The following is a 27,410-nucleotide window of genomic DNA, read 5'->3' as shown; positions in this document are numbered from 1 at the left end:
AGAGAGAGAGAGAGAGAGAGAGAGAGAGAGAGAGAGAGAGAGAGAGATAAAGATAAAGTGGGGGCATGGGGCTCAGGGCTAGCTAGGGGCAGTGATGTTTTCTGTTCTCCTGGTAGCTTTAATCTCACTCCCTCTTGTTTTGGGCGGGGGTGGGGTGGGGACACAAACTGCTGTGGAGAGACCTTTTCCTTTCCCTTCAGCTTCTTGTTCTTTCTCCCTTTCCCTTCTTCTCTTTCATAGCAGACAAGGCAAATCTCATACCTAGACAAGTATAGTCTGATTAAAAGGGGCATCCAGGGAAATTTTATAGATACTCTTGGGACTTAGAGCTTGAAGGTCCCTCAAAGACCATCTAATTCAACACGATCATTTTAAGGATGAGGAAATATCCAGAAGAGTAACATGGCTTGTGTAGAGGCACCAGGAAGCCTACGGCAGAACCATGATTCAAACCCAGATTTTCTGGCTCCAAATTCTGTTCGGTCAAAGAGACTAGTAAATTAGGCCTGGGAACAAGTCTGATAATGAACCTGGTGGCTTGAGGGTAGCTGGGAAAGCCGTTCTTTTGCTCCCTCCCCCACCCTGGGGGACTATAGCAACATTCTAAAGACTGCTTGTTATTTGGGAACTCAGGCAGCCTGGAGAAGAGAGGAGAAAGTAAGGAGAAAAGGGTGATAAAGAACAATGATAGGGGCAGCTAGGTGGCACAGTGAATAGAGCACCGGCCCTGAGTCAGGAGGACCTGAGTTCAAATCTGGCCTCAGACACCTGACACACACTTAATAGCCGTGTGCCCTTGGGCAACTCACTTAACCCCAATTGCCTTCCAAAAAAAAAAGCAAAAAAAATATAGCAATGATAATTCCAGCTGATAATCATAACATTTATATTATACTTTAAAGGTAAAGGAAGGGGATAAACATTTAAATAGGGCCTACTGTGTGCCAGGCACCGTGCTAAGTGTTTTACAAATATCTCATTTGATCCTCACAACTACCCTTGGAGGTTTTAAAACCCCATTTTACAGTTGAGTAAACTGAGACAGAGGTTAAGTGACTTGCCTAGGATCACATGGCTAGGAAGTATCTGAGGCAAAATTTGAACTCAGATCTTCTCAGCTCCAGACCCAGCACTCTATCCACTGTGCCACCTATCTCCTTTTAAGGTTTGTAAAGTGTTTTGCATATGCTTGCATATTTTATTTGATCTGTACAGCCTTCCCATGAGGTTGATGTCATTATCATCATTTTACAAATGAAGAAAGGAAGGCTGAGAGAGGTAGCCCAGGGTTATCAGAGGGCCTGAATATCTGAGGTGGGATTCAAACTCAGGCCTTCCAGATTTCAAGTTCAACACACTCTATCCAATGCACCACCTAGCTGCCTAAAGAGATAAAGGAGAGGAGAGAGGCAGACCTGCAGAAGTACTATAAGTGTGCATATTATAAGGGGGAAGGCTTGCCACGCAGTAGGGATCTGCAGGCTAAGTGCTTTGGGAGTAAGATTGGGAAAGGCGGGATAGGGAAAGACTGACTCTGTGGCTCCTAGGGCAGGAGATTATAAGGGATCCTGAGCAGCCTCCATGAAGTCGAGCTGGGTTATAAGTCTCTAGAGGAGTCTATCCTTATAACAAAGCTGAGTCATGAATATCTTACGTGTTTCTTTGGAAGAGTCGGTCTCTGTTACCCTGTGCTCCCAGTCTTCTGGGATAATGGAAGGGCGGCTATGGCTGATACACAGATCTGAGGGCTAACAGTGTACTTTCCCGAGAGTTAATTCCTATGTATGGGGGAGAGTGACAGTACCACCTTCCTTCCCTTACTAATAGATAGTTATATGGTTATGGGCTCATTGGACATGGATGTTCAAGTCTTTTTTTTTTAAGCATCAGCAGAGCTACATGCTTCTTATATACCACCTTCCCAGCCAAACTAAAGAGTCTAAGCCATGATTCATTGTGCTCTAAGGATGACTCTACACAAAAGGGCAGGAAAGAATAATAGTTCTTTTTTTAGAGTGTTTTCCTCATAATCTCATGATATATGTAGCATATGTATTATCCTGCTCATTTTACACAAGGAAACTGAGGCACAGAGCCGTGAGGGGCCTCATCATGAGTCTGAGCGTCAGAGATGCGAATCAAACCCAAGCCTTCTAACTCCCAAGACCAGTCCCTTTTTCTACTACTCCATTCAATGAGAAGTAAAGTAGGGGCATTAGGTTTGTTAGTAGTGGGTTAACCAATTCTCCTTCTTCCCCCATCTGAATTTTGGAAAGGATTGGGGAGATTGTTGGCCATAAATTCAATCCTAGAGATGACAGAGTGGTGACAGAGAGAGGTGGGAACAACCTCTGATCGAAAATATGAGATCTCTTTCCAGATTATGTGCAATCTTTCCTAAACCCTCTGCAGCATGAATTCTGGGAAAGTTTCTTAGGATATATTTCATCTATGCCAACTTTTCTTTTTCAGGTAATGACTTATGGAGTCTGAATTACCTCCAATGGAAGCTGATCTTATAAACGTTCTTCCACCCAAATGAGAAAGAATATTTAGTGTTCCTGTGTCTTCTACGGTCTCCAGAGCTTACAGATGGGTTGGCTATTCCAGCAGTTGAAACACACTCCACACTCATGAAATATCCATTTATTTATGAAAATGTGTTTAGCCTTAACAGGAAACAGAATCAACACTGTTCATTTTTTTTTTACACATACATTGCTATGCTGCAGGGGTAAGGAAGTTCTCCAACAATATTTATAGAAACTGACAAGACCAGAAAAGAGAGCACACCACAAAAGCCAATTGGACATCACATTGGGGGTATATTTAAAAGGATCATGTATACTTCAATTTTCCCAGATTTGTGATTTCATTTATTTTAGCAGTCCCCTTGCTGATACAGATTTAACTCCTTAAGCTTTAGTTCATGGTCTTTGTGAGCTGCTGTGGCTGAAAAAAAAAAAATTACTGTATGTCCACTTTGGTACAAGTGTCTGTAAGTGTGCTAGGCTAATTTTCAAATGACAGACACAGAATCCATCCTGGGTTCCTTCTTGAAGGCTTTCCCTCTTGGTGGCACATAGCAGAGCTTATGTTCCAGGGGCACTGCCTTCCAGAAGTCAGGATTAGCTTTGAGCTGCAATGGAGCATTGGAGGGTGACTGAGCTAATCATTCGACTCCCATTAAATTCTGAGTGTTCAGCAGCTGTGGCTGGAAGTGGTCTTAATCATTCTTGTGCACAGCCTCAGACTATGAAGCAGGAGGCATCTTTGTCACAGTCAATATAATTCAAAGCAAATTTGCTTTTCTAGGCAATTTCTTAATGGCACAGGGTTCTTTTCCACTGAGGATCTGTTTTGCCTTTGGGGAGGGGGGATCTTTGTGTACAACACATTATTAAGAGGTTAGAGTTTACAAAGGTTCTCACAAAAACTGGCTGAGCTGGAGGTTTCAAACCTCAAATGTTACAGCTGAAAAGGGCCTTAAAGATCAAGACAGCCAAACCCTCTCATTTTACAGATGAGGAAGCTGAATTCTGGAGAGGTGGTCACACCAACAAAGCTGGGCATTAAACCCAGATCTCCCACCTGCTCGTCCAGGACTCTTTCAAGTACACCTTCTTAATTTGATCCTTTGGATGACCAAGGCTACAGCTCCTACATATTGTTGCTAGAGCTCAGAAACTGCTTTGTCAAAATGTGATACATGAGAAGAATCTTAAATGTTTTAAAGTTCTACCGTCATGACACAGGCTGCTGAGCTAACCCAATCTTATTTATGTTCAGCATCTTGGCTGAAATCAGTTTTACAAGGACCATCTGCACCCTAGAACCTAATCACTTTATCAAACACTGAGACAGTGGTATTAAACTATTTCATGATAGTAGGGAGACCATTAACCCTTATACTGGAGATCTCAGGGGCAGCATGTATAGCTTATAGGTGACCTCCTTCTCATTATTAGCATTTAAACTAGGTGTTGTGAAAACATGCCCAATTCAGGAGCCATTACACTTTCCAGAGGTCTACATAAATCACTTTAGCTCTGGGAATATGTCCAGTACTTGAACCCACAGTGGAGAAAACACGCTGAGAGGTAAACACATCCTGGGGTTGGTTAAGTTCAAGTGAGGTCCCTTTAGCAAGGGTATTCTTAACTTATTCTTAAATTATAATATATTAAACCTTAATCTTTGACAGTCTGATGAAGTATAAGAAGCACTTCTCAGAATAATGTTTTCAAAAGCATAAAATGTATCAGTAAACCAATGGTTATGGGAAATAAAGAGGTAATTTTTTTCCTGATATCAGGTTCATGGACCCTCTGAAATATATCCATGGATACAAAGGAGTCATCAGAAGCCAGGTTAAGAATCCTACCTTACTTAAACCTATTTAACAGCAGGTCCCTTGCCTAAAGAGCAGTCCTAATCTCCTTAGAGAAAATCCCTGGCACAGGTCATTGCATCCCGAAAATTTGGGAGGGTCTTGGGACCAGAACAAGCTGTGCAGAGAAGCTACACCTACTTAAAGTTATCTAGAAATTTTTTTTTCTCTCTAGGAATACTTCAATAAAGCCTGTCTTAGCAAATATGACATGACTGTGCTTCATTTATGTTGAACTACAGGAATCCTCTGAATCTAGGACCGAGATATTAGTGGAACCCAGTTAAGCCACAGAAGTGAGAACAGTTAAATGCTCTACCATCCAGGTATTTTTGTGAGGATGGTGAAATACTACCTTCACTCAGGCAAATGCATGAGGAGGCATTTTGCTGAAACATTTAAAGAGAAGAAAGGGCAGTAACCTTTGCCAGAGGATGTAAGACTGACCATGACCCTATCTCCTTTGGACAGAATTAGTTTAACAGAAGAGTGAGAAGCTGACCTACATAAACCTTTGGTTCATGGAGAAGGACACAGTTGCAGTTGTCTGGGTAGCCTAGAGATTTTTCCTTTACCGGGATATTCTGTGTTCTCTGCTGACATGTGACCCCACTGGGAAGATAGCTATGTGGGGAGAGGTGTAGCACTTGTGGTGTATCCCTAACAAAGTGCCCACTGTGCTATGGCTGTGCTTGCTACCAGTATGACAGGAGGCAGCTGGTTCACTGGAAGGGTAAGTCTGGGGTGACATGTCAGGCTTCCAATCTGTAAGAGAGATTGATCTGAGACTATGCTAGTCCCCAAGGGATAGGTTTAAGAGACCCAGGTTTTGTATTCCAGTGTTGAGTCATTTCAATTGTAACATCAGGTGCAAAGCAGCGGTTTCCTGTGGCCAGGGGTGCAACAGTGGGAGTAGACAGATGCAAAAGAAGAGGGATGGTTGACCCAATGTATATGTGTACATATGTATATTTTTGTTGTGCAGTTGTTTCAGTTGTGTCCAATTCTTCGTGGCCTTGTTTGGGGTTTTCTTGGCAAATCCTTGGTGTGGTTGTCATTTCCTTCTACAGCTCATTTTACAGATGAGGAAACAGGGTTAAATGACTTGCCCAGGGACACATGGCTAGTAAGTATCTGAGGTCAGATTTGAACTCAGGTCTTCCTGACTCTAGGTCTAATATTCTATGCACTATACCACCTAACTGCCCAGTATATGTATAGACATGTATGGATTCATGTATGTGTGTGTACATACATATATGTATATATATATCCATCTGAATTACTTTGTACTGGACTTTCTGTGAAGGTGATCTGCTTTACCCTTATATTATGCTATTTCCCAATACTCAGCTGTGACACTTTTTCCTAGAGGGTGGAGGGTGGGTTTGGAGATGGGAGCACATATAGAAGCAAGTTCTGATATCCAAAGATAAATTTTGACAAAGATGAGGGAAAAACCAGAGAAGTGATTCATTCAAGGCTATGGAGTTAAAACTGTTCTTGGTGCATCAGGGATTCCTTATACCAAACCCAACACAAAACAATGATCCATTGATCCTAGTTTCTCCTATAATTGCATAGCTCCTAAGGAGAAAAAGTTGCTGATTTGAAACAAGTTAGCTAAAAGATAACTACAGGACAAAAAGTTCTGCTTGGATTCACATTCTTTCATCACTAACAGCATGCTATCATCTGGCTCTCAGCAGCCACTGAGATTGTATTAATGAATTGCTTGCTGATTCCTGCAGCCAAGGCATGATCTTTCCTCAGCTAATACATATGTAAGTAAAACCCTGATTCATGAATTTGCTATTCTTCAAATATTAGGGGTGTTTTGTTTTAATAGTGATGCGTTTTTGGCAAAGGAGCTTATGACAGCATCCTAGGACTTAAAAGTCATTTAGCTCATTGCATAACAAGGCAGGGCTCATCTGTCTTCACTGGAACATCTCCAGTGATGGAGAACTCGCTGAGGCAGTGTGGTGCAGTGGAAAGACCTCTGGATTTGGAGTCAGTTTCCGGGCTTGAATCCTGCTTCACTTACCTTAGGCATGTCACATCATTTCCCTAGGCTCCATTGTCCTCATATGTAAATGAGGAGTTGGACTAGATAACTTCAGAGGTCCCTTCTCACTCCAACTCTATGAGCCCATTTCTTTCCAAAGTAAACTTTTGGACAGCTCTAATCATCAGGAGATTTTTTCCTTGTTGAAATTTGCCTCTGCAATTGGCTGTCTCTTTGATATTGGTCCCAGCCCTGCCCTTTAGGGCTAAATCAACTGTATCTAATTCCATTTCACATCCAGTTCACCTGGTTAAATCCCACTCTTAATTTGAGGCTACTTCCAGCTCTCTGCAACTTATGGGTGCTTCCTTCTAAGAGCCAATTCACTTACATGTCATGACATCATCTCTCTGATGTCATGGTCCTCTTCAAGAATGAACAACCACACTTATAGATGTAAATGGTAACTTCCAGTACATTGCTCACCCCTCTGCCATATGAATTTCCCAGGACCTTATTCCTTACAATTCATATTGCTTCATTTCATGATTGGCAGAGAGTAGCAGTGAATATAGAATTAGGGGACACAAATGATTTCTTTCTAAGGGAAGAGGGAAGTAGAGAGTTGTTGGCTTATTTTGCGTGTACTTAGATTTCCTTCTTAGAATAACAAAATCATCAAACATTGGAGCTGGAAGAAAGCTTAGGCTAATGAACTCATCCAAGCTTCTACATTTGGGAGGCAAAAGTTAAGTGACTTTCTTAAGGTCATACAAGCTAGTAAGTAGAAGTCAGGACTTAAAAATAGCTAACAATTCCACAGCCTTATAGGTTTTGCCTGTGTCATGCTGTTGGCTCATACCCCTATGAGATAGCCTAGGATTTTAAATCCTCAAATTGAAGATGGAGCAATGGATGATCAAAGCAGTTAAATGATTTGCCTCAACTTATGCAATTAAAAGTGTGATAGCTGTTATTTGATCCCTCACCTTCACATTCCAAATTCACACTGCTCTTCATCACATCATAGACACTTTATGGGTTTTCTCATGTATCTCCCTAGCTTTAAGCTCAGTGGGTAGGACTTTTGTTTGTTACTGTTTATGTGTGGTCTGCATTATATAACAATTCAGGACAAAAGACTGTCTCCATTGAAGGGGGATGGAATCCCCAATGATTTGTTTCTAATATATGGTATTTTAGAAAACTGCCAACTCTCTTTGTAGATAGCCTGTAGGGAGAAGCAATGCTTGTAGTCAGCAAAAGGTAAAGGTTGGAATTTGAAAAGTGGAAAAAAGCACAAAGCAGTTTGATGATAAGTACATTTGATGTCCCTTATATCCAGGGTTTTCTGTACCACATTCTCCAATAGCCAAACTAGATAAAACTCTTATTCCTGAATGGCACCTAATAAGTCTCACTGCCTTGCAACTCTCAGTCTTGGCTCCTATACAAAGGCTGAGAGCCCTGTGTAACAGTTTCCCTATTATAAGGCCGATATAATGGGATTGCATCATGTTGAAAGTAATGTAAAAGCACCTGCCAAATGACTCTGGGACATCTTGGAATCTTCTACTCACTGATCTTACTTTAAGAGGGGGTGTGTGTGGAAATAGGGAGACACATAAGGGTTCCAACCTTTTAAAATGAGACTAAAGCCCACTTACATGAAAAGTTACAGTCATCTGATGTGTGTGCACTATGTCCATATTCCTTATTCTAAAGATAGGCTGGGGGAAATCTGGCTAAGATTATATGACATGGTATGTGTCAGCACAGTATAGAGGATAGACCTGGGTTCAAGTCTCATCTCTGTATATATACTTAGCTATATGACCAGAGATGAGAAGTCCTTTAATCTCTGAGGCTCAGTTTCCTCATCTGTAAAAGGAAGGGGTTAGTCTAGGTAGTCTCTAAGGTCTCTTCCAGAATGGAATCTATGATCCTCTTTGAAACCATTTCTGGACCTAAAATCTGGGGGAAAAAAAGACTTGGAGTTTTTAGTGAACTGCAACGTCCAATGAGTCAACAGTATGATAGCAGCAAAGGAAATCAATGAGATTTTGAGCTATACTAACAGAAAGATGATAATGGGAGCAAGGGAACCCCAATGTTCTAGACCCCGGTCAGACCACAAAGAGAACAATGTGTTTGGTTCTACGTACCTTACTTTAAGAAGGGTATTGACAAGCTAGTGCAGATCCCATGGAGGGTGAGGGGGACAGGGATGACATTGTAAACTATGCTATATGAAGACTGGCAGAAGGTCCTGGAATGTTTAGCTTGAAGAAGCTGTAACTTTGGGAATGGGATGGGGGTGGAGAGAGAGCATAACTGTACATGTATCTGAAGGGGTAGCACAGTGAAGCAGCATTAGATTTATTCTACTTGACTCCAAAAAGCAGAAATAGGAGCAATGTTTGGAAATTATAGAAAGGAGTATTTAGACTCCATATAATGCTAAACTTCCAAACAAACTGAGCAACCCCAAAGTAGATTATAGCTCCTTGAGGGCAGGGATTGCCTTTTACCTTTCTTTGTATCACAGGGCTTTGCACATACTAGGTACTGATATGCTCATTGACAGATTCACTGAAATGAACTGTCCCAGGTGACTGAGTTCCCTGTGACTGGGGGTCTTTCAGCAGAGGCTGGATGACCACTTGTCCAGGGTATTAAAAGGATTCTATTTCATATATATGTTTGACTATGACAATAGAAACAACAGACATTTACAAGTTGCCTACTGGTACACAGCACTGTACTTGGGGTTCAGCGATAAAAAGACAAAAATGAAAGAGCTCCTGCCTTCAAGGAGCTTATATTCTACTGGGAGAAATATATCATGTAGACATATGTGTATAATTCAAGGCAGGCATTTGTGGGAGTTGGGAAGTGAAGAAGTACTCCAAGAATATTTGAGAAAGGGTAGATACTCACAGGTGGGGAGGGTTTGGTAGATTTGGGTAGGCTAGACAAAGGAAGTGGCATTTAAGATGAGTATTCTAAAATGTGGAGATGAGGAGAAAGCAGAGTAGGCAAAGGGAAGGGATGGCCTGTGTGAGCAGACAGGAGATGGCATGTTGATTTCTAGGAAGAGCTAGTGGTCCAGTTTGATTGAAATGTAGAGCATATGTTGAGGGTGGTGTGGGATGGGATGGGAGGGATAATATGAAGCAAGACAGGTTGTGGTGGGCTTTAAGTGCAAAGCTGAAAAAGGGAGATGACTGTTGGTTGTTTTAGCTTTTGTATGCCTGGTACCTAGTACAGTCCTTTACATATAGTAGATGCTTAATTGTTGAATTAATTTGAAACCTACAGGAACCAAAAGATTTCTGAGCAGCATTGGGAACTCAACTGAAGTTAAGCATGGGTCTATTGTGCAGTTAACATGGAGTTACAGGTCATGAGGAATACTAGGCAGCCCAGGAGTGGAAATGGAAAAATTACAGTTATCACAATAGAGTTGACAATTGGCAAAATAGAGTTGTCTTGGGGCCAAGCAGAGCGATTCTAATTCCCTTTCCAGATGATAGTCCTTGAGGCACTTGAAGGCAGCTATCACGATCCTCTTAGAAACTGAACTTTAGTCTGACCACTTCTCCAAATCATCATGATTACTCCGAATTCCTTTTGGACTCATCTATCAGTATAATCAGACTGTTCTCTCTTCTGTTACCATCCATATATGGCGATGAAACAATGTTGGACCCAGTTTGGCTATGCTTTTAGGTAGGGACATGGAGGCTGATCCTTTAATATAGGACTCTGAAGAAGTAACTCTGGACTTGGCCAGATACTCTCCTAATGGGTAAATGAGTTAGAGAATTTCAAGGGGTTGATACGAAAGCCCTATGTTTCTGTTATTATAGCCATTGACCAAATCTTTTAAAAATGGATTTGGGGCTTTCAAATTTCATCCAGTTTTCATTTGATTTATTTTCTCTTCTCAATGCCATTTCTAATGGACAAAGGCCCTACCTTTGTTTTCTGTCCCAGCCTTCCATGATATACTTCTATTGTGCAAATAAATTGTCCTTATTACCCTCCCTTCTTCACCTGGTGCCCCACCCTTTGCTCTCTACTTTTTATCTCCAGTGTAGGCATATGTTAGAGCTGACTGTACTCATAGATTTTGACCTAAAAGTGATCACAAAGATTTAGTACAACCCCCTTACTTTGTAGATGAGAAAACTGAGGCCTTGAGTGGTTACATGACTTGCCCAAGGTCATGTAGGTAATAATGGTAGAATTTGGACTTGAACTCAGTTCTTCTGATTTCTAGTTTGTGGTTTTGTTTATTTATTTTTGCTATACTATACTATCATCATGTCAGGGATATCAAAATCTACTAGTGGCTTTGGGGCCCCCACAAGACCCAAGACTAATATGTGTGGTAGTATTAGCCCACCTATGTTATCCCTTTGCCACTACCAATATAAGCTGTATCTGTGAGAGGAGTACCTAAGAAGAAATATCCCATATTGCTTTTCCTGGTTAGGGATTTTTCTACCTTATGCCACACATCTCCAGCATAAAATCCTTGGAATTAAATGCATTTCAGATAGTAATATGGTAGAGACATAACATCTGTAACTCTCAAAAACCTGAAAAAGAAAAGAAGCTTCATAATGACTCTCCTTTGTAGACTGCTTATCTCAAAGGGACGGAGCAATATTCATTATGAAAGCCACCACAAAAGCCAGGAGATGGCTGGCAGATGGGTGGAGCCAAAGAAGCTAATTTCAAAGCATTTCTGAACATAGGGTGCTTCATTTACTACATCTCAATGGCAAGCAGCATAGCATCACTAACATAGTCAATTGTGTGTGCTTTGTCTTTCCCAGAAAGTCCTAGTGAGTGATGAAGTTCTACATGGATTCACATGCAAAGTTAATTCCCCAAGAAACACACAACTGGTTGGAGCAGGATCCAGACATTTTTTCTCTCCCTGGCTGCTGGTAAGGAGAGATAGTGGGGCCTTTGGCAGTAAGGGGAGAGCCTGCTGCATGCTGGAGTCAGGAGTAGGGTTGGGAGGTCCACAATGAAAGCTTGGCTTCCTGAAGACTAATAACAGCAAGAGATTGAGCTTTGTGAATGACAGTTTTCATTTTAGAGATGACCACCAAGTCCCTGGGAGGGGAATACAGTAAACAACTTTGAGGATGATTTTAGGAAACACATTCAATGTACTTATTTACATGTGGCTCCTGCCAAGAGTCACCTCTCTTGAGCAGGAAAAACTGAGCTGTTTATTAGCAACTGAATTTTCCTCTGTTTTTCTCTTCTTGAGAACTCCATTTCAAATGAGAATTCCTTTTTTTTTAAACAGCACAATTATAGAATCATAGAATGCCAGAGATAGAAGAGACCTAGAAGGGGCCTTGGAGATTAACCAGTCCCATATTTCTTTGTCCTTCATATTGATGAACATAGTCAAGGCATCAGGAGGCAGGGAAAAAAACTGGGCTAATGGTTAGTAGTTAATAGTGGGGTTGGGGCCTAGAATGCCAACAACTCCCACAGACTCTAAAATTCCTGCTTTAATCCCAGTTGTCTTTGTTCTACTGCTTTGTACTCTGGCCATGTGCAACTGTTAAGTCTTGTTTTTGACCATACCTTTATTAGGTTGGCAATGACCTTCAACTGTGGGCCTTGAAATATTCCCTCCCAATTACAAAGGAGGAACCTGAGGCCCACAGTGGTGTAACAACTTATCCAAAATAATTTAATTTATTAAATATTTTTGGTCATGTGGAACCCCTAAATCATAAAGTCATGGAATGTCAGAACATGGAATGTCATATGTGGAATGTACCTTAGAATCTAGAATATTCTGGACATGGAATAGAAAGTCAGTATTGGAAAAGATCAGACAGGCCATTTAATCCCAACTCCCTTTGTTGTAGAGGGGTGGAAGCTAAAGTCCAGAGAAGTAAAAAGATTTGTCGAAGGCAGCACAATTTGTCAGGTATTTTTGAACAGGTTGGACCACTGGATCACAAAATCATGACAGCTGTTGATAACTTAGAAAATACAGTGTGAGACCTGGATAGGCTCTTATAGACCAACTAATTCAATGCCTTTCCATTTCACAAAGGAGGAAACTGAGGCCCAGAGAGAAGTGATCTTCCCAAGCTTACTTAGTTTGTGGTAAAGTCTGGCCTCTTGACTCCTGGTTCCTGACGGATGTTAGATTGTGCTATTGGATCAATCCTGCTGAAACTGATTGAGGGCAGTGACCCAGAAAAGACATCATAGAAGAATCTCATGATGCCACCTCAAGGCTAGATGAATTTGTTGAATTTATGGGTTATTAGGAACTGCTTGCAGACATTCATCTTCTCCGTTATGATCATCACTTCTGGAATCTCAAATGTTCTTTTCCTCTGCTTACCTCTCTGAATAAAGAGCAGCAAGGAGTCGATTGTCTGGAGGAAGGACAATTTCATGAGATAATTGAGACTGAACATACTGGAGTGGTTTATCATCTCTCTTGGCCAACTGTGTTTTCTTCAGTATTCATTCGTTAGCTCCTATATAAAATCTTACATAAGGGAAGTTAGAGAATGTTTCCTTTAACTCTCTTACTGAATGGAGCAGGGAACTGAGGCTCACAAGATTACATGATCTTCCTAAGGCCAAGTAACCCATTAGTGGCAGAAGCTGATTAGAAAGAGTTTCCAGATCTAGTGATCTTTCCCTTCCTCATACCATTACTTTCCACAGACCCCATCCTTGGGGAGTCTGATGCCTTCCAGATCATGAATGTCATGCCCGTCTGAAATGAAATAATAATTAAAAAAAAGATGGTGACATGGGTGCACCTTGATAAATGTGCTCATGAAGGCCTGGGGTGAAGGTGGAGGCAGCAGTTTTGGTTAGCTGTCCCCTTTGGTCCAGGTTTAGGAGAGAGTGTTGGAGTAGCAGCTGAAGCTTTCAGACACGGTCTTGGAATTACTTCGTGAGGAACCATTGGAGGTGAGATCTAGGGATAGGCGTTTGGTCTTGGAGCCATCTTCTAGCTCATCCTCATTGGCCCCAACAACTGAAGAGACAGTGGTCTCAATTCTGTTGACCTTATACATGCTGCTTTGGGTTTGCAGATAGCGGGTGGACTTCATTTCAAGACCCTCATATTCTGTAGCATTGATGAAAGGACAGCAACGGAAGGCATGCTTAAAGCCAATTCGAAATCTGCCAAGGCAATAAACCCAATTCAATTAAACAAAATATTATGAAGTAACCATTATAACAAAGACATCAGAATAGTCTCCATGCAAAAACAAAAAGAAAATTGTCCTAGCTCTCAAAGAGTTTATGTTCTATTGGGGGCTACAGCACCATACACAACATCATACAAAGCAAATAGAATAATAATACAGAATAATTTTAAGAGGGAGATAATACTAATAATTGGACGAGGGGGTCAGGAAAGGCTCATGTAGCAGATGCCACCTGAGGCATTCTTTGGAGGAAAATAAGAATTCTCTCAGAAGGAGGGGAGGAAGAAATTTATTCAAGATTGGGGGGCATTTATATGGGGGCACAGTGCCCAGCACACTGGAGGCACTTAGTAAATACTTGTCGATGACCTCCTCTGTCAGCTGGAAGCTATTTAGGGTTAGGCAACCTTCTCATTCTTTCCTGTTCCCTTCACAATGTCTACACAAAGTAGATACTCATTATTTGTTGGTTTATCAGCTGATCCTCAGCACAAAAAGAGTTTGAAAATCAAGTTGATTAAACATGTTGTTGTTCAGTTATTGGGTTTTCTTGGCAAGGATATTAGAGGGGTTTGCCATTTATTTTTCTTCAGCTCATTTTGCAGATGAGGAAACTGAGGCAAAAAGGGTGAAGTGATTTGCATAGGGTCCTACAGATAGTGTCTGAGGCCAGATTTAAACTCAGGAAGACTCATCTTCCTGACCCCAGGCCCAGTGCTCTATCCATTGCAACATCCCACATGGTATTTAAGGCCCCACAGCAGAACTTTTAAATGGGGTCACCACAGTTGTGCACTGGGGCATTTTCTCTAACTGTTCCCCATGCCTGGAATGCTATCTCTCCTCTGTTCCACCGAATGACTTGCCTAAAACCTCATCTTTACTGGAAGACTTCTCCAACCCTTCTCAATTCTAGTACCTCCCTTCTGCTAATTATTTCCTGTTTATCTTGTACATACTTGCTTTGTATATATTTGTTTGCATGTTCTTTCCCCCATTATCTTGTGGGGTTCTTGAAGGCAGGGACTAGTTTTTGCCCCTATTTGTATCTCCAGGGCTTAGCACAAGACTGGCACATAATGGATGCTAAATAAATGTTTATTGATAGATTGGTTGATTGATGGATGGGTCCACTTGCTTCTCTGAGCCCAGAAGAGTTATAGAGGTTTTTTGGAGTTCAGGGTGATAGGGGTGTTAGTGGTAGAAAAAATGACTAGCGTGGTTAAGGACTAAAGTAGGAATGGGGAGATGGTTCATGGGGGGCATTTGCCCTTCAGGGACCTCTTTTCTCCTGACTAAAGTGGGGTATGGTATAATGTAGTGGCTCACAATTCAAGTAATAACAGAAAATAGCTTCTTTGTCCTTTGTTCTTGAAGAGGACCATGACATCAGGGAAATGGTGACATGACTCGCAAGTGACTTTGATTTGAGTGAGGGAGGTCTGTGCAAAATCACTAGCCTCACTTTCTTCTCCAGAGCCATCTGGGTCCAGTGACCAGATATTCATCAGGATGACTCTACCTCTTAGAAGTTTAATCTTCCAAGAAGCATTGTCTGTTTCCCCCAGGTTTTTGTGCTCCCCGCTAGGAATAACTAATGTTTATTAGTAGTATATTTGCTATTTACTTATCTGTGCACATCTTACTGTTGCCAGTAGATTGTAAATTCCAGAGGACATAGACTGTTTTGCTTTTGTCTTCATGCTTGACATATAGATGATATTTAATAAAAGCTTCCTGAGTGGAATTGAAATATTTGAAGAGAACCCCTAAATCCCCCTAAGTGTTCACTTCTCCATGATGTCCCCCTAAGTCTTCTCTTCTCCAGGTTAAATAGCTCAGGTCTCTGCCTGAAAGTTCAGTGCTCCTCCATACAGTTTTAGACACTCAAGTGTCCAGTGACACATGGCAAAAGAAACACCAATCAAGGCAGAAAAGCAATGGAAAGACTAAAAGGAGAGGAAAAAGAAAGGGAATCTGAGAATATGAGAAAGCAGAAGCAGGAGAGAGGGAGAAAGAGGAGGGAAAAAGGTGAGTATGGTAGAAATCTGTGGGCATGGGGATGACAGAAAACAAGGGGTTGAAGACTTCCCTTGAGATTCAAGTCCTTCTTTCAGTTCCTTTTACATTGGACCCATGTGAAGTGGGACAGGAAGTGGGGAGGAATAACAGAAACCAGAGGTCTTTACCTGTCGTTGAGGCAGCAGTAGATGATAGGGTTGTACATTGTGGAGCTCATAGCCAGCCACATGATGGCCAGGTAGACTTGTTGGATGAACTTTTCCATATAAAGGTCCGGATTGATGTAGGGCAGGAGAAAGAAGATGTGGAAAGGTAACCAGCAGATGGCAAATGTGCAGACCACCACAATCATCATCTTGACCACCTGCCAAAACGACAACCATGCATGAAGTCATGGTGGGGAACCTCACTCTCCCTGCTGTTGTCTCCTTCCTTCTTCTCTAGCTTTCTTCCATTGAACCCCTGTGGCTCCTACGTAGTACAATGATGAGAATTGACTCTGTATACCTTTGCCACGTTTCTCACATGCACACATTCTTTCCATAAGCTACTTGTAGTTTCACCTCTCATCTCTTCTCCCTTCTTCCTCAACCCCTTTCTAAGTCATTTTCCACACTGTGATTTTCCTAAATATCAGGTCTGACCACATTACTCAATAATCTTCAATGGCTCATTATTACCTCCCCAATCAAATGGAAAGTCTTTTGTCAGGCACTTGAAGCTCTATACAATTGCCAAGCTCCTTTCCTACCTTCCTATCTGCTAGTTCCCTCCACAAACTTTAAAAGTGAGCTATACTGGCTGTATTGCTTTTCCTTCCATATGGCGTTCCATCTGCCATCTTTGTGCATTTGTAATTGCTCTTCTCTCCACCTGGAATCCTATCCCTCCTTTAGAATACTTGGCTTCTTCTAAGGCCCAGGTCAACCTCCAACTCCTCCAAGAGTCCTTTCCCAGGCCTCCCAGCTACTAAGGCCATCTCTAAGTTGATTTTCCATCTACTCTGTATTTAATTTGTATGTATTGATTTCTATATGTTGTCTCATTATAATGTAAGCATTGGAGGGCAGGGATTGTTTTTTATTCTTTGAATTCTTAGTGCTTGGCAAAATGCCTGGCAGGTAGTAAGCACTTGATGAATACTTGTTGATTGACTGATTGATTCTTAGCTCCCTGAGCTAAGGGGGCTTTGTTTAGGATTGTAAGAACTTACCTTTCGCTTGGCAGATACTTGCTCATGATAGCGATCAGAGGAGTCCCCAGGAATCTCGCTCGCCCAGAGGGTGATGCCCACCATGGTATACGCATAACCAATCACCAACAGAGGGAGGAAGTAGATCAACACGGTCACACAGATGTGGTACCTGCAGTGAGGGATGGTAATTCAAGTGAAAAAGAAGCTTGGGAAACTTGAGAAGGAAGGCTGAAACCCACAGGCTGAGGATTGGTGGCTTCTTTCCTGAAAATGTATTGTTATTTAATCGATTTGGGTTTTCAAGGTAAACCCTTGCAGGTTGATAACCTCCTTGGCAGAGTACCTGTCATTCAGGTAGGTGATACCAGGTGAGAAATGAGACCCTGGACTTGCCTCTCTTAACCTAATCATTCGTGTTCTTTTTCTGCAATGGAAAATTGAACACAGATTAATTAGCCTACTAAACTTATTATTGTAAGTTAACTCCTTATTAAAGGAAATCTTCATTACAACACTCTGACCACCTCTGAGTAGCACTTAGTCCCAACCAACGCTATGGCAAAACCTAAAGTCCTATGATGCCTCACCATAGTATAGGAATGATGCTGTTTAAAATAAATTTTTAAAAGGATACAGAAACAAGTTGCTAACTTCACTTTTGCTACTAACTCTTATTAACTTGGACTTAACTAAACTACCTTTCCTTTTTCTTCTAGAAACCCCCCTACTTCTTCTCATCTTCAGTGTTTTCGAGTATGATGAAGCCTTTAGACTCAGTCTTTCTATAGCTTCTTGCCAAGTCAGCCCTAGTGTGAGCATCCAAAGCCCTTGCTGGGTTTTCTCTTGGTGTTAAGTCAGATTTGTTTATGTCATGGCTTCTTCACACTGGTGCTCTGGTTTATCTCATTAAAGCAAATTGTTTAGCTGATCTTTGGGAAGGCCTTAATTGTATTTTGGATACTTCTATCTCTATCCCTAAACACTGAGACTTGAGAAACTTATTTTTCCTTTTTTCACATTATAGAGGGGAAAATCATATTATATTTCAATGTCAGTTAACTGTATCCCCCTTTCCTCTATACATGCATGCATGTGCATACTTGAGTGCATATTTTCCTTTTAAAAGGCTCATTTATTTAAGTCTTACAACGCCAAACCATTTTGAGGTTCACTCTGGATATGTAAGAACATGTTTATTGTTATTATTACTATCATCAATAATGTCTGACATTTATATATCACGTTGTGAAGTTTCCAGAGCATTTTACACACATTATCCCATTTGTTCTATACAGCAATCTTATGAGGTAGGTGCTGTCATGATCCTCATTTTTCAGATAAAGAAACTGAGGCTCAGAGGGCTTAGTGACTTGCCCAGGACCACACAGATAGTAAATGTACTATGTGAGTTGGAATTTGAACACAGGTCTCTCTGAGCTGAAGTCCAGGACTCTAGCCACTATGCCAAGATTCTGCAAAGCAGACTGTCCAAACTGGATCCGCATTTTACTCAAGTGCAAATCAAATTGTACAAATCCTTCAAATCTCATATCAAGTCTTACCTCTTCTGTGAATCCATCACCTGTAGCTTCAGTCAGAACTAATCTCTTTTCTTTCTAATGGTAAAGAGCACTTACTGACTTTACCACACACATTGCTTCTTGATAATGGTGCATCTAGTACTTCCTTACAGGCGATCCCATTCTATTTTCTGATTGAAATGTACAACTTCATAAGTTCGCTCTTTCCCAACTCCAGGGTGTTGCACATAAGTGAGAATTTATATGAAGACCTTGGAGTTTTAAAGGACCATAAGTTAAATATGAATCACCAGTATCATCTAGCAGGCAAAAAAGATAACAGGATCTTGTTGTGGGGAGGCAGGGTGGGGAGGAGGGAGAAGCATTAAGAAAAATGCAAAGCCTTAACTATTTTTGTTGTTGTGCCGTTTCAGTTGTATCTGACTCTTCATGACCGCATTTGGGGTTTTCTTGACAAAGATATTGGAGTGGTTTGCCATTTCTTCTCCAGCTCATTTTACAGGTGAGGAAACTGAGGCAAACAGGGTTAAGTGACTTTCCTAGGGTCACATAGCTAGTAAGTGTCTAAGGCCAGATTTGAACTCTGGTCTTACTGACTCTAGGCCTTGTGTTCTATCCATTGCACCACCTATCTGCCTGCCTTAATCATATTAGGCGCTTAATAAATATTTGTTCAGTTGAATTGGAGAGTATTTACAGTGTGCTAAATGACAATCCTTTTGTACTCTGCTCAGATCAGACACATTTGGAATACTATGTTCAGTTCTAAGGGCCAAGTTTTTTTTTAATTTTATTTTAGACTGAAACACCAGAACACAAATATAGAATAGAAAAAAGAAACAGAAATAGATCATAAACTTAAATATTGGGACTTAAATACAAAGTAAGAAAGAAAAGAAAGCATGTCATGCATAACAGAACATCAGAGAGGATTCAAAACATGTAACAATAAATTTTCATTTTAAGAAAGCCTGTATGATAAATAATACACATTGTGTTGAAAACCATGGATCTTTTCTTTGCTTCCTTGTAAGTTTTCTTTTGTTCTCTGCTGTGCACAGGGCCAAGTTTTTGGGTTTTTTTTTTGTTTTATTTTTGCTTTTTGGAGGGAGAAGGCAGGGCAATTGGTGTTAAGTGACTTGCCCAAATTCACATGGTTAGTAAGTGTTAAGTATCTGAGGCTGGATTTGAACTCAGGTGCTCCTTACTCCAGGGCCAGTGCTCTATTCACTGCGCCACCTAGCTGCCTCTGGACCTAGTTTTTTGAAGAACTTTAAGAAGCTTGAGTGTCTCAAAGACAGTGACCAGTGTGATGAGGGGACTTGAGGCATGTGGTAGGAAGATCGCTTTAAAGAAATGGGAATGACAGAGAAAGAATTACAGAGCCTGAATGCAGATTGAAGCAAACTACTTGCTCCCTTTTTTTGTTTTGTTTTGTTTCTTCTTTTTCATTGTTCATTGCATTGGTTATAATTCTTCTTTGCAATTTGACTAATGTTTAGTGTGATGGTATTTGCAGAACCTTTATCAGTTGCATGTCTCCATGGTGGGGGAGAGGGGAGGGAGGGAGAGAAAATTTGTAAGTCAAAAACTTGTGGAACTGAATGTTGTAAACTAAAAGTAAAGGAAAAAAATGGGGATATTTAGCCTGGAAACAAAAAGACTTGGTGTATGTGTGTGTGTGTGTGTGAGAATATGAGGGGGTGTAGGCTATAACTTTCTTTAAGTATCTGAAGGGAAGACATATAGAAAAGAAATGTGACTGATTTTGTTTAACTTCAGAAGGAAAAACTAAAAGCAATGACTACAAATGATATGCAGGCAGATTTTCTTTAATAGGAGGAAAAATTTTCTCCCAGTTATAACTGTCCAGAAATGGAGTGAGGGGCCTCAGGAGCTGGCAAATTTCTTATTCCTGCATATCTTTAAGTGAAGGATGGATACGAACACACACACATGCACATGAATGGACATATATGTATATATAATTGTACATGTACACACATGTCTGTGCACACAACACAATGCTACGTGTGTATATGTGTATGTATATGCATGTATACGCATACGTATATAAAGTGTTGTGTTAAGCCAGGGGTGGGGAACCTATGGCCTTGAGGCCTCAGCTTCCTTACCCCTGTGGTAAGTGCCAGGGGAGATCCAAACCTTAGCTTCCAGCTAACCTCCTCTCTTCCTATCATTTTTCTTGCTGGAGTTATTATATACAGTCATTGAAGCATACTTCTATTTCCACATTCAGCTTAGGGGTAACCCTGGGATCTCCAAGGCTATGCCAAAAATGTCTGAGCTCTGTCAGTTCCTCCCAAATTAGAAAAGCTTCAAGCCAAGTGATAACGAATAATTTTGGAACCTCAGACAAGTATTGCTGAAAGGCCCCTGAAATCAACCTCATAAATCGTGATGTGAAAATGATAGAAGGAATTATGAAGACAATCATTTTATCCAGGGAGAGAATTAGTTATTATGGTAGCCCACAGATGGGAGCCATTAACAATGGTGCTCTGGTAGCTTCCTGGTTTAGCATGCTATTCTCAATAATCAGGTGCAAAGTTCACCTGTTGCCACTAAGGGTACACATTTGTTAAATTGCCCCTACCCTCTAAAATTATGTCTCTGACTTCAAATCAGGCCCTTTATGAGCTGTACGTCCTCAGAGGACTGGTTTAGATATGAATGAAGAAGCACATCATCAGAAAGTTGGCAAATAAGAAATGGTCTTGTTTTGTATTTTTTTACACCAGCAGCTAACAAACCAACAAACATTTATTAGGTACTTATGCCAAATGCTATGTTGAGCATTTGTTGTGTGAAGATACAAAAAAGAAAGGTGAAAAAACACAGTTCCTGTCCTTAAGGAAGCAGAATTCTACTGGAATTGACAATCCTAGATTTAGAGATAGAAATGACCTCAGAATCCATCTTGTACAATCTCCTCAGTTTTCACTTAGCTGGTGAAGTAGATAGAGCATTAGACTTAAAGTCAAAAAGACCTGTGTTTGTATCTTCCCTCAAACACTCACTATGTGACCCTAGGCAAGTCACTTACTTTCTCTTGGCTTCAACTTCCTCATCTGTAAAATGAGCATAAAAATAGCATCTGCCTCACAGGGTGGTAGTGAGGATCAAATGACATAAAGCATGCTGCAAACCTCAAAGCACTATAAAAATGCTTGTTCTTATTATTGGTGAGGAAACGGAGACTGGAGATCACACAGGCAACCATATCTTCTGGCTCCAGAGTCTGTGTTCTCTCTATACCAGCTCAAGTCATAGAACAGCTGCAATCCACACTGAAGGAGGGGTGTACACCAAAGAAATCACAGATGTTTTGGGTGTGTGTGTGTCATAATGATGATAACAGTAATAATAATAAAGTTATATACTGAAGTAGAAAACACATGTGAATTTTTCTTTCTTGTCCCTCTTCATTCTAAGCTGTTTAGAAGGATATTGTGTCTTAAATACAACAGAAACAAGTTTACTATTGGCAAAGGAATTATGTTGATGTCAATCAATCAATAAACACTATTTAATTACCTACTATGTACAAGATACTGTGCTAGATTCTGGACATATAAATACAAGTCCCTTCTCTCAAGGAGCCCCCATTTTAATAGGAGTTTATTGTCTAATCACATAGTAAGGGTTAGTTAAATGCAATATTCCCAAAGGTTCCCAATAGCAGATTTTTTTCTTACATTATTCTTACCTGTTTTATTAAAGCAGTTCTAAACCCCTTCTCTCCCCTAATAATGTTCTGCTAGCCTAGTAACATTTAGATGTTAACTCTCCAGTGGAGAGTTTAAGTGATCACTGTGTGGTGTTTAACAGTTTTATCAGTGACTTTGATAGAGGCATATATGACATGATTATCAAATTTGTAGATGAAATTTGTAGCTGGGAGGGATAGCTAATACACTAAGAAATAGAATCAGGATTCAAAAAGACCTTGACTGTCCAGAGCATTTAGATGTTAAACTTCTTGAGGGCAGGATCCCATAATTTTTCATGTTGTATCTCTAAGGCTTAGCACAGATACTTAGTAAATGCTTATTCATAAGATTATAGAATCCCAGAGTTGGAAGGAACCTCCTAAACCATTAATCCAACTTGTACCAAACAAGAATCTCCATGTGATTATCTACTTTTTGCTTGAAAATCTTTACTACCTCCTAAAGAAATCTATTTCACTTTTGGATGAAGCAGCTACCTTATGAAGCCAGGCAAAATGATCCAACCTGTAAACAATGGGAACATTCATCCCAAGGCTGACCGGAGAGCCAATATGTTGGATGATAGAGTAAGAATTGTCTAATTGTTAGGAAGATTTTCCTTATATGAAATCTAAATTTCTCTCCTTGCCTCTTTCATTCATTGATCCTAGATCTGCCCCCTGGGAAGCAACTAGAACATATCTAATACCTTTCCTTGGTAGTTTGACCTAGACTTTCAACTGCTTGAACAAAATTATCATATGTGCCCCCTTCCCTTTCCTGCCCAAGGGAAGTTTTTTCTTCTTTGGGATGAATAGCTTCAATTTCTTTATATGGCATGAATTCATTGGACTCTACCATTATGATGGTTCTTTTTGGTAAGTCCTTTAGTTTATTATTATGTTTTTCCAAAAATTCAGCATTGAGAAATCTCTGGATGTTCTCTCACCAAGGCAGAGAATAGTGAGATTACCACTGCATTAGTCCTGGACCCTACAATTCTCTTAACACGGTTTAAGATTACCTTAGCTGTTTTGGCTGTCATGTCATACTGTTGACTCACAATGAAGTTATAGTCCATAACCAAACTGCTGTCTAGCCATCTGGTAGAGTTGCTCATTTGAGGGTAGGTTTAAAGTGTTACATTTATCTCTATTAAAGTTCATCATAATTTATCCCAATGTTAGATAACCTGACTCTTGGTTGTCCCCCAGTGGGTTAGTATTTTTCCAGTCCTGTGGCATCTATACACTTGATAAACATGCCATCTATGTCTTTATTCCTTGACAAAAATGTTAAATAGTGTATGGTGAAGCTGAGATCATTGGGGGGTATTTTACTGGAGACCTCCTAGAGTAGTAGAGTGGAAAGAACACTGTATTTGGAATCAGAAGATCCTGCTTTACTCCTATCTACCTAGATGACCTTGGGTGGGCTATAGTTGACCTCTCTAAGCCTGATTTTCCTTATCTATAAAATGAAAAAGTGGAACCTGATGACCTCTCAGGTTACTTCAAGCTTTAAATATATGATCCTATAATCCTAACTTTGGCATGGACCCATTAATGGTAAATTTTTGTGTCCAGTCATTCAACAAGTTCCAGAATGACTTTACTGTACTATTATCTGGCTCACATACCTCTATATTTTCCACAAGAACAACAGACTTTGCCAAAAGCTTTGCTCAAAATCTAGGTAAACTATATGTATAGCTATCATCCCCCTGATCCACTGTTTTAGATTGATTTGAAAACCAAAGCTTCCTTGTGGACAAACTTGAAATGTCATAGGCAGCTCTTGCTGCTATTGCAAATACAACAGGAAAAAGTCCTGAGGAGGACTAAAATGATTAAGGGGTGAAACGCTGCCTTATGGAACCAGGCTACAAAAATCATTCAGCCTGTTAACATGAAGATTGGGAACCTTTGTCCTAAGGGAGGCCAGGGAACCAATATATTAGAAGACTAAGTCAGGATTCTGAACTATCTCAACAAACTGGAACTAGTCAAAACCAACACAATGAAATGTTACAGGGAGGAAGGTGCAGACTGACACTAGGATTAAACAAAAAAACAACTGCACTAGTGAGTGAAGGTGATGGTGGAGCCTGGGGAGGAGGTATTTAAAAAAGCAGCCAAATAAATTTTACATGAAAAAGACCAGGAAATTCTAGAATAGGCTGAACTAGATCAACGATGAATTCTTTTTCTACTTTAAGAGTCTTTGATTCCGTCCTTTGGGAACATGATTTTTGCAACTGTTTGAAAGGTGGACTGGAAAGGAGAGTGACTGGAGGCAATGAAGTACAGTTAGGGGACTCTTAGAATAAAGGGGTGGAGAAGGAATGAGGGACAGAGGTAGAGTTTAGAAAGAAGGTGCATTTTACCGCTCAATCTCTCCATCCCCCTTAATGCTCCCACACCCCCAGTAAGCACCTCATATGGTTTGGCTTAGGAACAGCATAGGTGTATTGAATACTGTACTTGCAGCCCTAAATCCTGTCCTCTCCGATTCCTTTAATGCCCTAATGCTCACTAATCCAGGGATTTGCTCTTTATTACTTGTCCTCACCTCATTGTTCAAGCATCAGAAATTTCACTTTCTGAATTGACTCAGCATTAAGGCCAAGCTGGGAGGCTTATGGATGGAGGAACTTGCTGAGAGCAGCCAATCTGTAATACCGGATGGGTACCAAAAGCACTGCAACTGGGGCTTGTCAAACTTTTCCTCATGAGTAGAAAAAGGATAGAATGACTGATAGTACAACCACCAAAGCATATTCCCAGTGGATCATTCTTATTACCCTAGTTCAAATATTTCTTTCCACATTTTACACAACCCTTCTTGGGCTTTTCTCAGTCTGACTTCTGGTATCAGTCAATCAGTCACTAATCACTTATTAAGCAATTATGCTATTCATTAAATGGGTGCTGGGCATAAAAGAGCAAAAACAAAATAGTGTCTGCCCTTAGGGCATTTACCTTCTATATAGCAGGAGACAACCTGTACAAGTATAAGTAAATACTAAATAAATAGGGAGGAATTTTTTGGGGGGTGGGGATGGGAGGAAAGGAGGCACTTGCATCCAAGGAGATCAAGAACAGCCTTTTGCAAAATGTAAGCTGTGGAAGAGACCAGGGATTCTAAGAGTCAGAGGTGAGGATTGCAATTACAGAGAACTATTCATCACGTGATACAAAGACCCTTAAACAAGGGTACTTACAAGATACTCGTGGTTGATTTCAGTTCTCAGGGCTATCTTAAAGTTTAAATGTCTTAAAATTCTTAAAATTTCTGTAGGCAGAGATTGAAAGTTGGATTGGAGGGAGGGCATGTCAGGCCCGGGGCAGGCAGGAAATAGCAAACGCACTATAGTGGACTTTCAGAAAGTACAGAGGAACAGACATTTTTTTCCAACCCTCACAACCTCTCAAACCTCTTTAAAACAGAAATTATGTGCAAGTCAATGACCTCACAGCAGGGGGGACTAACCGTTAACCCCTTTTGCGTTCGGTCAGCATACTCTTCTTCCTCATTCACTATGCTCAGCGTCAGGGCTTCATAAACTGACACATGGGCTTGCAGCGGAATCCAACTCTACATCCCCTAGTGACATGGAAACCAAAAGGTATAGACTCTTCAGTCTGGCCCAGAAAAACAACAGCGTTCTGTGCTGCAACAAAGCTCAACCGGAGAACTGAGGGACAGAAAGAACTGGGGCATGGCACAGGCGTGTGGCTGTGTGGCTGGTGGCCGACCACTAAGCTTGAAGGAAAGAGACCAACATCCAGGAAGGCCAGTTCTGTCCCACTCCCCCGCCCCTTGAGGTAGAGATGGAAATTAGTGAACTGTGAATTGCCCAACATGGACTGGAGACTGAGATGGCTTTGAGATCTAGCCTCGAGGAAACCCACACTCAAATTAGGAGTCAGAAAGTGAGTAAGAAGGGTCTATTTGGGAAGAGAGGACTAAAATTACCAAAGATCTAAGGAGGAAGAAAACTCAATTAAATGTATTAGCAGATAATCAAATAAACCAAGAAAAACCCCATTAATAATAGGTGGGTATATGGCCTCTAGATTCACATATCTGTGAATGAATTTTGTAAGCAGGACCCTGTGGATTCCTAATTTTGTAGGACCCTGTGGATTCCTGAGAAAGCCTGAAACCACAATAGCATGTTCTGAAATGGTTTAAAAGAGAAATAAGAATCACAGTAGAATTTATGGCCTGTACAACAGAAATGCTTGGCAGAATAGGAAAACTTGAGTCCACAGTGATGAAACAAGAAGGTAGCTGACAGAAACACCTGGCCGTGTAACCTTGAGCAAGTTACTTAACCCCAATTGTTTAGGGGCGGCCAGGTGGCTCAGTGAGTAAGAGCACCGGCTCCAGTATCAGGATGACCTGGATCAAATCCGGGCTCAGATACTCAGCACCACACCCAGAAATAACTGGCCGCGTAACCTTGAGCAAGTTACTTAACCCTGATTGCTAAAAAAAAAAAAAAAAAGGTAGCTGGATGGGAATGCAAATGCAGAAGTGAAGGACAATCTGGGAGAAGCTAAAAGCACTAACATGAAAAGAAAACATGATTTTCTTTAAACTAAACATTGATCTTGAAGATGGTATGCTTAGAAATGACTTAAGGATTGTAGGTCTCCCAGAAGAGATCAGGTTTTTTGATGACTCATCAAACAACCCCCCTGAAAAATTGAAGTGTAGGAAATAGTACCGAAAAATTACACAGAACTTCTAAACACAGAAAACAAAGTGTCAGTGGGAAGAATCCACAAATCACTCCTCCAGAATAAATCATATGCTGTAAACTCCCAAGTCAAAAACTGGTTAAAATGAGCAATTCCATGGACAAGCAACAAATTCTCCAAATGACCAGGAAAAATACCTTCAAATATAAAAGAAAGCAAATTTGAATTACACAATAATATTCTGTACCCACCAAAACAGTAGGGAATGAAATAATATGTTCCAAAGAGTAAAGCAACTCAAGATGCAACCCATGGTAGCCTACTTTGTAAACCTAGACATTCATTACAAAAGAGGTTTTAAAGATATTCCTAGAAAGAAAAACAGACCTAAATAAATTATTTGCTTTTCTAACACCTCAGACCACAACTATACAAGAAAAGTAATCAAATACAGTGACTAAAAACAACAGTAACAAAGTAACAGCAGAAGGACCTTTAAGAAATTTCTTTCTAAATACACATAAGAAGACAAGGGCAAAAAGAGAAATCATGGAAGCAACAGTAGAGAAATAGAATTAAAACATC

The 27,410-nt window shown here is 40.6% G+C and overlaps 1 protein-coding gene and 1 long non-coding RNA gene across 2 annotated transcripts in view; one reads left to right on the top strand and one right to left on the bottom strand.

The window, feature by feature from the left end:
- Nucleotides 1-3,207, top strand: part of LOC138152144 (uncharacterized) — a 40,393-nt gene extending 37,186 nt beyond the window's left edge. The window contains exon 2 of the long non-coding RNA XR_011166044.1: nt 2,473-3,207. This is a non-coding gene — a long non-coding RNA (uncharacterized lncRNA). The remainder of the gene's footprint in view (nt 1-2,472) is intronic.
- Nucleotides 3,208-15,809: 12,602 nt separating this feature from the next.
- TACR1 (tachykinin receptor 1) overlaps nt 15,810-27,410 on the bottom strand; it is a 192,875-nt gene continuing 181,274 nt past the window's right edge. Inside the window, exons 3-4 of the mRNA XM_069075357.1 lie at nt 16,860-17,010; nt 15,810-16,010 (exon numbers count right to left, since the gene is read on the bottom strand). Coding sequence (XP_068931458.1) covers nt 15,810-16,010; nt 16,860-17,010 — 352 coding nt within the window. The remainder of the gene's footprint in view (nt 16,011-16,859; nt 17,011-27,410) is intronic.

Source organism: Petaurus breviceps, unplaced genomic scaffold, assembly GCF_028583685.1.
Source record: "Petaurus breviceps papuanus isolate PSGF00001 unplaced genomic scaffold, PetGlider_PUasm1.0 90919, whole genome shotgun sequence".
Taxonomy (NCBI): domain Eukaryota; kingdom Metazoa; phylum Chordata; class Mammalia; order Diprotodontia; family Petauridae; genus Petaurus; species Petaurus breviceps.
Note: the sequence above shows the minus strand (reverse complement) of the source record. Positions and strands in the feature narration are given on the sequence as shown.